The following is a 12,179-nucleotide window of genomic DNA, read 5'->3' as shown; positions in this document are numbered from 1 at the left end:
AAGTACAAATGTCTAAATGTCACATCAGGCTTGGAATTACCCACAGAGGTCATGGCCTATGTTGCCCCTGGTCTTGGCCTTGGTGCCCTTTCAAACGTTTCCCAGTGCCTAAAGATTTTCCAATGGATGTTCGCTTTGCAAAACGAAAATGGCCTTGCCCTCTCAACATAGTAAAATATGAAATTCAAGTGCTGTGTCGGGCAAGCACAACTGTCTAAATATAACAGAAAAATCCATCCCATAATGGGAATTTACAATCCACCAATTAAACAAATCTTTACAAAAAAAACGAGTCTTAACATTTTACACTCGGTGATCCCAAGGGATCATTATCAGATTGCTCCATTGACACAGCAGGGGTAACCTTAGATCAATATCAAATCGATGAGGCGCAGACTGAAAGTGTGAGTTTGTGGCAAACAAAAATAATAAAACAAATTCCGTTCACATTGTGGTAAACATGCGAGCTGATTTGACTCGTTGTAAAGAGCATTGTCCTGAAGTACCAGGGTCAGTGACTTAGTGGTCAGAATCTGATGATCCAAGTGAAGTTCATTTAATGTCAATGACTGTTATACTGTTCCCGAGTCAACTCAATGTCTGGCCAGTGAACTGCTAATAGTGCTAATTACCCAAAGGAACAGGAAACTGAGAGTTGCTTAGACTTTATTAAAACTTCTTTTCCTTTCTGTCTATGTGTTTGTTGCAGACTGTTTCTCTTATAATGCATTCGTTTCTGTTTCATTTGAAATGCATTAAATACTGTCGGCTCAATTTGCATGAATTTTGATATTTAATGACCCGAGATTTGCAAAACAACAACATTCAATATTTGGTTTATAAAATACAAACTATAGAGAAGACTTGGTCTGAATATATTCGTGCAAAGGCGGAGGAAGAAACGTAATTCAGAAGGAAGGAATTCACTTTGCATATTTACATACATGTACATGGTACGGGCTGTTTTAAGTGTACCCCCCCCCCCCCCCCCACTATTGTTTGAAGTCTTTAAAGCCATTATACACTTTCGGTACAGAAAAAAAAAAGTTCACAGATTTACAAATAATTTACAGGGTTTTACAGAAGGTAATGGTGAAAGACTTTTTTTGAAATATTGTTCCATGAAATGCTTTACTTTTTGAGAAAACATTAAAACAATATAAAATTCTCGTTAGCGAGAATTACGGATTTATTTTGAACACATGTCATGACACGGCGAAACGCGCGGAAACAAGAATGGGTTTTCCCCGTTATTTTCTCCCGACTCCGATGACTGATTGAACCTAAATTTTCACAGGTTTGTTATTTTTTATATAAGTTGTGATACACGAAGTGTGGGACTTGGACAATACTGTTTACCGAAAGTGTATAATGGCTTTAAACAGCGCCCTTGACAGCACAAATGTGTAACAAATAATTTGCATCCAGTGTGACACATCGGTGTACATTGTATAGCTAAAAACCAAAAATTTAATATTTTTTGTCCCCGACGAAATTTGACATCTTTTATCTACATGTACACGTTTATAATACTTACATGTATTTATAACTTCATTTTCAGATGTAAATAATAAATTAAAAAAATGTTCATTAGTATTGAGTCTGTGAATTGAAACTTCATTTGACCACTTAACTTGTTGTGATGGCTACCATTAAAACATCAGAAGATACTTTTATGACAACAGTTTAAAATCTGGCAAATGAACGTTCTTTGGGCCAAGTAAAACGCAGTTTACTTCAGTTCAGCTAAAAGTCTGAAATACCTCATCCTTTAGTCAGTTCTGGGAAGAATGCTTACTCTGGGCAAAGCAGCATACATGTAGATGCTTTAGCTTTCTTTTTTAAAAGACCCTTTTCTAGCGAGAGATTTTGGAAAAAATGCAATGATTTTGCATAAAAATGCAATAAAGAAATACATGTGTGTAAGTTTCCTTCCCATCCAAAAATTAGAATGCGCTTAAAGCTAGATCACACCTAACTACGTAGATTTCTCAAAACGTCCCAACCCGTCCTAAAATATATTTTTTTTTAAAGGGGTTTGGTCTGGCTTTAAAGGGGAGGTACCTGTTTGGTAATTTTTCAAAACAAAATTTAACTTAAAAACTGACTCGGTAACGAGCATTGGAGAGCTGTTGATAGTATACAAAATTGAGGGAAACGACTCCCTTTGAAGTAATGTAGTTTTTGAGAAAGAGGTTATTTCTCACCAAAATAATAAAAGACTTCACATCTGAAAGCACACAATTTCGTCCAACAAGGGTGGTTTTTCTTTCTTCATTTTCACGCAACTTTGATGACCAATTGAGCCAAAATTGTCATGGGTTTGTTATTTTATGCTAATGATGGGATACTCCAAGTGAAGACACTGGTCTTTGACAATTACCAAACGTGTACAGTGCCTTTAACGTATAGCTTTGGCCACTGGATCACCCTTCCCAATCAAACCAGTCCGAGCCCATCCATGAAGTTTGTAAACAGATTGTAAAAAGTCCCTACAACATTGTATCCACTCCGTTTAAGCCTGTTCGGCTAGTTTTTTTCAGAACGAAATTAGACAAAGTTCAGTGTGATGGGGGGGGGGGGGGGGGGGGGGGGGCGCTTTTAGAGGTTGACTGGGGTACAGCTCTTGCAAGCCTCCCTCTCTAACATGTCAATGGAGTAACACTAGAGAAGTATTGGACACAGTGTGAAGCTTCAGATGGACAGAAAGTGTCAACAGAGGGGGCTATTGTAAACAAAATCGGATCTGCAGAACGGCTTCAACCTTGTGAGAATACCTTTTAATAGAGTTCTACAATATACACCCTCCCCTCCCATGTTAACCTTCAGGGTTGTACATGTACATGTAGCTAGACTAACTTTAATGGTTGGCAACGAAACAATTTTTTTTCAAAGTTCACCAAGGAAGTGTAGATCAACAAAATTATTCTTGTTTAATTATGAGGCCATTAATGCTGAAGTGGGGCAAAATTTCTAAACTTCGCGTTATGGGGCCATGCATTAAGTTGAATGGCCTTTGAAGTGTGTTCTTTCTTAGTGACATTTGATACTCTTTATCATTGGGCGGCACAGTGTACTTTGCTCAAGAGTGCTGGGCAAAACGTGAGTCCTGGGCAGGCCCGCCCAGAACCACCCACCATGGCTATAACACTGACCAGTGCTAACCTTCCTACCCTTGCTAGCTCATCCTTCGTACAGTCTCCCGTTTTTTTTTCCATTTGTATAAAAACAACGTATCATGCAATAATAGATTTCCAGGCACTGGACACCTTTGGTAATTGTCAAAGACCAGTCTTCTCACTTGGTGTATCTCAACATATGCATAAAATAATAAACCTGTGAAAATTTGGACTCATTTGGTAATCGAAGTTGCAAGAGAATAATAATAGAAAAAACACACTTGTTGCACAAATTTGTGAGCTTTCAGATGCCTAATAAAAGGCTTCAGGCCTAAAGTCTTTCATTATTTGAGTGAGAAATTACCCCTTTCTGTTTTATAATATCCGAAAGCACACAACTTCGTGTGACAAGGGTGTTTTTTCTTCCATTATTAACTCGCAACTTCAACGACCAATTGAGCTCAAATTTTCACAGGTTTGTGCATATGTTGAGATACACCAAGTGATAGTACTGGTCTTTGACAATTTGCAAAGGTGTCCAGGGTCTTTAAACAAAGTGAGTGTTTTTTCTGACTCACCTCAATGATGGCTTTGTGGCTTTGAGTGTCTTCAGTGATGAGATTCAATGTATTGACTGCCAGGAGAGCGATAGCACTGGATGAGACACCACAGAGTTGAAGAACAGGCTGTAACGCCCCATCTTGAATTACTAAGAAAGCAGAATGAAGAGTAAAACCCATCTTAGATAATCCCAAGACCAAACCACACACTTCGCCTTGAGCTGATATACCAAGTCCTTCTTATTAAACAGCGGCTACAGAATGCACAGAAATATAGAGTTGTTACTTTTTTGTAATACATGTAGATGAAGTCCACGGAAAACAGAAAAAACATATAACGAGTCTCGTACCTCAAGTTAAAACATGGTAAAAATGGTCTTTCCCCGCAACACTCCAAAATTCTGAAAAAGTGAGGTCAAACAAACCCGCGCGACAATGGAATCGTGATGTCAGTAGCGGCTATTTGATGTGGAAAATAGCGCCCTCAGTTGGACAAAGATGGAGAACTGTGTTCAAACCCGATTAGGGGACAATCGTCACTGGCGTCAAGGGGTCATTATGATAGATATGCCGTTTTGACTCTCGGCTCAAAAAGCCGTGCGGAGAGGTGCATTTTTGACTTGAGATATTTATTACCAAACGCAAATTTTAAGCGTAAAATGGTTATAAATCGGTATCTGCGATGTCTGTTTGGCCAAAAAAAGGGTAATAGTTAAAATATTGAGGTTATCCTGTAGCCGCTGTTTAATGATAGCACACTCACAAGAAATGGCTTTTAACTGTGGATCATCTTTGTTCAACTCTTTAGTCCCGACAAAGGCGTAACCCATCGTTTTTCTTATTTATTGTTTCCTATTGTCCCCTTTTTTGTAAGCCCTCGGTTTGATGTCAGAAACAGTATGCGCTTCCATGGCTTTGCCAACCGTGGGGCATTAAAAAGGCAGTCACAAGAGGGCAGCAGAACAGACTATCATCAAGAGACTATCAAATTTAAATTCAACATACAAGTGCCAAACTTCATCAGAATTCTTCACTTATGCTTCGAAGAATCACTTGCTTTTACTAAGGCAGTAGGAGAATGGAGGTAGAAATATTTCTACCTCCATGGTAGGAGGTACCACAGCCCAGTCCTTAGCGTCATACCAGTGACCTCACAACTAAATAAGTCCAGCCGCCTTTTATTTTTCCAAGCAGATCCTTTCTTTTTTTTTTTAATGTATTGACCCCTTGCAGAATCCGAACTCATCTCCCCATCCACTATTTCAACCAATTTGGGAGTCAACTTTCTTGTGATGTTTTGATTCCCAAACTGGTGGATAGGCGCTTGTAAGTGTACTGTGGCACCTTGTAACCCTTCCCTAAAAAAATCTCTTAAAACATTGTTGATAAGTGCTGTAAAGGCACTGGACACTTTTGGTAATACTCAAAATAATTGTTGGCATAAAAACTTACTTGGTAACGAGCAATAGAGAGCTGTGGATGGTATAAAACATAGTGAGAAACGGCTCCCTCTGAAGTAAAGTAGTTTAAAAAAAATAGATACAATCTCTTACTAAAATATTTGAATCAAATAAAAGACCTCAGCTGAGGTCTCGAATTCAAATCATCACGAAAGCACACAACTTATGCGACAAGGGTGTTTTTTCTTCCATAAGGTTTATCGCGAATAGCAAAATATCAAGAGAAGGCATTGTTAAACCCCACACAAAGCTATAGGCGTTGCGTGCGCGAGTCATAGAAACTGCATAGAAACCGCCACATATTCCTTCCCACACTGCAGTGCGGTTCTGAATCGCGATAAACCTTATTCTCTCGCAACTTCGATTACCAATTGAGTTCAAATTTTCATAGGTTTGTTATTTTATGCATATGTTGAGATACACCAAGTGAGAAGACTGGTCTTTGACAATTACCAAAGGTGTCCAGTGTCTTTGAAGCTCTAAATAAAATCTAGTTATTATTATTATACTATCGTGAAGGCAAGGTATCCAAAGTATGAACAAACGTTCGACTCTCACCTCTGGATTTGAGATCAGCCGATTTGCAGAAGATCATCAAGGCACTGAGTCCGTCAACTATTAATCTCTCTTGGGACTCCAAGACGTTTGTCAAGACACTGCAAAGACAACCAGAAGGAAAACACCAAACATCTTGTAAATGTAATAGCTATGATAAATGTGCATTGGGGATAAAAAGAATATTAATTTTGGTTTAACCCTTACACCATTGTACACCGATGTGTGTTATCACTGTAAACTTAGTACTCCCCCCCCCCCCCGAGTCCTGTTTAAAAAATCACAGGCATATTACTTGGGTAGGATTCGAAACAACGACCCTTGTAATTCTAGAGCAGTGTCTTACCAACTATAGACTACCGAGATTGCCAAGTGGCTAGAGGCACTTTGAATCTTATGTGATAGCAGCGGGTACCGTAACAATTTAATAGATTTTATTTTTGCATCGGGATAAATAATATCCTCTAGCAACCCACTCAAGTGATATGCCTGGGATTGACTGTGGATGTGTTTTTACAGAAATTGGGAAAGTACTGATTAAAAGGTGCTTAATAGACCATTATCATGGTCCGACCGTCTTGATTTTCTCCCATTCAAATCAATGTAATCAAACTGAGGCTGGAAGAAGTATTAGTCTGGTTCCTTTTTGTAGAATGAGTAGTAGAGTCCATTACTTTTGTTGGATACAGGGAACATGACCAAGATGGTGGCAGCGTGATGAAGGTCTATACACATCGGTGTAAGGGTTTAAACAAATTACGCTGTTTATCCCTGATGCAAAACTAAAATCTTTTAAATCTTGTACACTATTATATTATAGGTTTTTCTGTAATCACAATATAAAAAAATATTGGAAGATGATCAGTAATTTAAACATTCCAAAGAAATTACCAACGCACGCACAAAATCACTATCACTCTGGTACTAAATGCCTCATTGCATGTATACATGTACATCCAATGAAACATTGTGTCAAAAGACCAGTGGCTGGCTATCTGTTTGTTTGTTTGTTTGTTTGTTTAGATGATCTTCCCATCAAGGGAACTCGGCAAACTCCCACAGGGGGATATAAACACATAGCTGGCAACAACCAATCTCTCTCATACAGACATTGGTTTAACGTCTTATAACTATGAATTGCGCAAATCAAGAAAATGTGTAACTAGACGACGGTATTTATTTTAGTCATTGTGGAATCAACGTTTAATTGGTTGATTTGAATCCACAACCTTGTGATTGCAAGTCATGCAGTCTAACCACTTGACCACGATGATCTTGTCCTTGTCCATCTTTGTCCTTTCAGATAAATACAGGGGACCAGTCCCTTGTAAAGAGAGACTTTTGACAGTAGGTGGCAGCAGACCCAACCTCAAAATTCAGTAAAAAATGGAAAGTTACCTGGGAAGTCTGCTGCCCCCTAGTGTCCTAAAATCCTTCAGTTATCCCACTCACCAAATGGCTTAAAAGCACTGGACACTATTGGTAATTACTCAAATATTTGTTAGCATAAAAACTTACATTTACTTGGCAACGAGCGATAGAGAACTGTTGATAGTAAAAACATTCAAAGAAACAGCTCCCTCTGGAGAACTAAGTTTTTGAGAAAGAGGTTTTCTAATTCAAATTTAAAGACTTCAGACCTGAAGCCTTCACACAAGAGGTTGTTTTGCATTCATTATTCTCTTGCATGTTGGGATACACTAGGTTAGAATACTGGTCTTTGACGATGACCAAAGGTGTCTAGGGGTTGATTTCACAAAGAGTTAAGACTAGTCTTTTCTCGAGTTAAAGACACTGGACACCTTTGATAATTGTCAAGGACCAGTTTTCTCACTTGATGTATCTCAACTCATGCATTAAATAACAAACCTGTGAAAAACTGAGCTCAATTGGTCGTCGAAGTAGCGAGATAACTATGAAGATGAAAAAAAAACACCCTTGTCACATGAAGTTGTGGAAAATTACTTCTTTCTCGAAAACTACGTCACTTGATGACGTTTCTCACAATGTTTTATTCTATCAAACTCTCCCCATTACTTGTTACCAAGTAAGGTTTTATACTAGTAACTATTTTGAGTAATTACCATTAGTGTCCACTGTCTTTAAGATGCTTTACTCGTCCCAACTTAGAGGACTAGCCTTAATTAAAAACTCCTAGAACTAGTCCTAACTCTTTGTGAAATCGAACCTTGCGCCTCTCTAAAGTCCAACAATCTCTTTACCTGCATAGCGCTTTAATAGCTCCGGCCTCTGCCAGGACAAATAGCAACGGTTGATTCGTGGACAGGATATGCAGACCAGAGGCACAGGCTCGTTTGACCTGATCGCTGGAGTTGACTCTGGTTAGGTAGATCAGGGTCTGAATCCCTCCTAGCTCTACCATTGGGATGATGGTCTGAGGGTCCTGGACACCTTTAGAGATTCCGTTTGCCGCTTCGATCTGAAACGCCTGTTGAGAAGACGGTGAAATAATTAGAAATTGACGTTTCGACCCTAGCAGAGTCTGTCTCGAAGGCTTAATGTCAACACAACAAACATGAACAGGTAACTAAGTGTAACATGTGTGAATAATTAGGTGCCAGGTTCCGGGCCTGGAATTACACGAAGGTTACAGAGGCCTCTGTTGTCCCTGGGGTTGGCCTTGGTGCCCCTTCAAAAGATACAATTTACTTCTTTTTTTTTTTTTTTTTAAAACCACACAAAAAAACCACCCCACCAATATGTTTTACAACAAAAACCCTATTGTAAATTGTACTGTCTTTAGAGGACATTAAAACAATTACAAATCTGTTGTAAAAAGAAAAGTTTCATAATCTAAATGAAACTACGTTCATCTAAGGTTTTCCTTTTTCAGGGACTGGTCAGCAGGACCAGTTAGTTTTTCATTTCAAGTCCTGGTCAGTCACCTTTTTTACTAGCCCAAAATTCATATTAAAAAGGGATGCTTTTCAACACTGAACTATCCAGCCAGACCACTTGGATTGTACAGTTTGAGACTGGACCTTTAAACTAGCAATTGGCCAGCGGACCACTGTTATAAGGGAGAAAGAACGCCGTACGTACTGTTATTTTTGAGCGAGCTTTTGTGAGGAGTTCTGAAATCGGCAAACAGAGATCGCAGACTCTTTCCGGATCCTCAAGGCCTAGGTGGGGAAGAGGAACTTTCTCTTTGCAGCATTTGGCGCAGAGTACTCGTCCACATTGTCGGCAGTGATGCTTACGACGTAACTGGTTAAACTTGTTGTTGCATGCAATACAGATAGACACTTCTTCATCTCCGACCCATCTAGAGTAAAAAACAATGAGGAACTTAATTAGACGAGGATTGTCGTTTAAACAAATGCAAGAACAAACAGTGAATGACCTTTATCATTGCTGGTTTCTAATCTGATAATGGACTGATCCGGCCTATCAATCAAACTGTGCGCGTTCACCCATTTGACCAATCACAGCAATGATTGTGGTCAGACAAACTCGGTCATGCGTGCGCGTATGTTTGGCACGCGCGACAGAATCGTGCAGAATGTCATTGGGAATGTTCGTACACGTGTCTTGCTCACGTGCCCGGTGGGCGGAGCTTAGTGGAAAGCCGGAACGGTCCATTGAAGAGAGAATGTGCATTACTCATTACTCAATTTTGTATCTAGGCCCTTACTTTATCTAAACCCAAAGAATCTCAATACTGAGCTAGTACAAGGTATAGTTGCAATAATCGTAAACCTCTTCCGCCATAACGTTTATCTATCAACTAGTCCGTAAGTAGTAATAGTGTAACTATCCATTTAAATGAAGTGGGTCAATTTGTTATTTATAATATCTTAACAACATCTATAATAATTTCTTACTTATTGGGATAAAAGGAGCTTACACGTATCTCACTGAACCACGTAGTCTAAAATCACAGTATTCAATAAGTTCTTTCTAAATGTTGGTTACTTGTTTATTAATATCAGTAATAAAAAAATAAAACAAGCTGAGCCATATATAAGGATCTGCCTGGCGTAGCAATTTTAATATTTAGGTGTGGCAGAACATTCTGTCCCCCCCCCCACCCCCTCCCCGGAGATACTGGTCCCCCTTCTTCTAGAAACTATGGAAAATATGGCTTACCTAATAGAAGTAATGTCCCCCATGTATAGACCATGTGAACTTGGTTTACAATAGGGCCGAAGTGTGACCTTGTACATTCTTTGAGTATTCTGGCAGGCACAATACTGCACAGGTCATAAGGGAAAGTTGACATTCTGTGTCATAATTTCCACATTATGAAAGTAAAAGCTGGACAAGTTTTGAGATGTGCCCCCTTTCATCATATCAAAGGTTGATAAGAATTAGACAGTTCAATCTTCATAAAATATAAGATTTTATGGTTTCTTCCATTAATTAGGCTGTGTACAAATCGTGCCTGCAGGAAGTCCAGGCTCTGTGGCTCTTTTGTAAACATCTGATGTCACAGGTCACATCCTCTATACGGAAATCAGGTACAAACTACCTATGATGATAGCGCCCTCTTTTGAATCATTCCCCTCCAGCCCATAATTTCATAAAAGTGGGGGGGGGGGGGGGGGGACAGAAACTCCGGTGGACGAAATTCCCTGGGACTTCACTTTTAAATGATTTGAAATATAATTCACAAATTAATGGGACATCATCATTATCATTGACATTTGACCCTGTTGTTGACAATACACTTCTATTTTTGCAAGTTTTATTGTTTAGGCATAATAATACTCCCCTCTATAGTACATATATACAAAATGGGATTAAAAACCCTTTTTTTAGAAAAAGACAAACCGACCAATTGAACCGGTGAATTTTAAACAAAGTTTAAATAAAGTAGTAAACACCTGATAAACAGTGGTGCAGCCTACAGTTGACAGAATTATACAGTGCTAGTTAGACAGCAACACTCATTCAACATGCTCAAAAAATAAATAACAAAGTTACAATGTGACATTTTGAATTACAATTGAGTGTTATTAATAATAATAGATTAACTGCTTGGAAAGTTAACGTTTAATAACTTGCCTTGCTTTTGCAAGAATGAACGGTGTATCGACGCAAACGTTTGGATTTCCACCTTCTGTCTTCGCAGGAAAGATCTCCCGACCTTCAAGTTTTATCCTAGCCATCTCTTGACAATGCTAGATAGAGAGATTTAAAACCACTCATTGAATGTGTACTACGGAGGATCACGAGGTTATTGCTCAAAAACAATTCCCCATGTCAAAAAATGGTTGATGGTTGCTTGTTGGTGTTGTGGGCGGCGCCATTGTACTGATCTAGCGCCCTCTGTTGTTTATGGCTGAGGTCAAAGTCCATTATTCGTGACGCAACGCGTCATAAACCGTCGTTGTGTCGATATACAGTGGATACTATTAGTAATTGTCAAAAACTAGCCTTCACAGTTGGTGTATCTCAACATATGCATAAAATAACAAACCTGTGAAAATTGGAGCTTAATCGGTCATCGAACTTGCGAGATAATAATGAAAGAAAAAAAACACCCTTGTCACACGAAGTTGTGTGCGTTTAGATGGTTGATTTCGAGACCTCAAGTTCTAAATCTGAGGTCTCGAAATCAAATTCGTGGAAAGTTACTTCTTTCTCGAAAACTATGGCACTTCAGAGGGAGCCGTTTCTCACAATGTTTTATACCATCAACCTCTCCCCATTACTCGTCACCAAGAAAGGTTTTATGCTAACAATTATTTTGAGTAATTACCAACAGTGTCCACTACCTTCTTTTGATAATTACTCCAACGAGTTATGACCATAACAAAATTACTCGGTAAGAAGCACTGCAGTTGTTGATAATAGCATTTTTAGGAATAAATCCCTTCTTCATTTACATGGGATTAAAACAACATTTCCAAAACAGAGGTACATGTATACTTTGCATTTCAAAATTATTCGAAAGATTTACATAAATGTTGTTGATTTATGGAAAGGACTAGTCTTGGCCAAATGTTTATCTCCATGGCCCAACTAAGACGATAGTGCTCGATATTGGATGGTGTACTACGCGCAGCTGTAAATCGCTAAAGCGCGCCCTCTTACACTATGATTTAATTTACTGTCGAGCTTGAAATCTAGGCTCTTATAGTTGCTCGCCATTATTATAGTCTTCACTCGGATATAATATTAACTCTATGACTCGGCCCGAATACATAGTTTAGATTTCAAGCTCGCCAGAAAAATAAATCATACCGTAAGAGGGCGCGCTTTAGTGATTTACAACTGCGTGTAGTACACTATCCAATATCGAGCACTATCGTCTTGGGCCAAGACTAGACAAGGACAAAAAGATTACCTGTATATTTTTTATGAAAAAGAATATCTAGTTGATAATTCAGACATGTAAACACAAGAGATATAAAATTAAACATCACAAAATGTTGTTGTTTATATTTTCGGACAACCAATGATTGTTATTTTTTAAGCTAAGATTTGAAAAAATAACAACAAATCAGCTCAACCAATTA

At 38.7% G+C, this 12,179-nt stretch overlaps 1 protein-coding gene across 1 annotated transcript in view; it reads right to left on the bottom strand.

The window, feature by feature from the left end:
• The window catches only part of LOC117304034, a 45,134-nt gene extending 34,175 nt beyond the window's left edge, over window positions 1-10,959 (bottom strand). The window contains exons 1-5 of the mRNA XM_033788510.1: window positions 10,723-10,959; window positions 8,758-8,980; window positions 7,917-8,143; window positions 5,698-5,795; window positions 3,698-3,828 (exon numbers count right to left, since the gene is read on the bottom strand). Coding sequence (XP_033644401.1) covers window positions 3,698-3,828; window positions 5,698-5,795; window positions 7,917-8,143; window positions 8,758-8,980; window positions 10,723-10,826 — 783 coding nt within the window. The 5' untranslated portion in view covers window positions 10,827-10,959. The remainder of the gene's footprint in view (window positions 1-3,697; window positions 3,829-5,697; window positions 5,796-7,916; window positions 8,144-8,757; window positions 8,981-10,722) is intronic.
• Window positions 10,960-12,179: the final 1,220 nt, after the last annotated feature.

This window comes from Asterias rubens, chromosome 20, assembly GCF_902459465.1.
Source record: "Asterias rubens chromosome 20, eAstRub1.3, whole genome shotgun sequence".
Taxonomy (NCBI): Eukaryota; Metazoa; Echinodermata; class Asteroidea; order Forcipulatida; family Asteriidae; genus Asterias; species Asterias rubens.
Note: the sequence above shows the minus strand (reverse complement) of the source record. Positions and strands in the feature narration are given on the sequence as shown.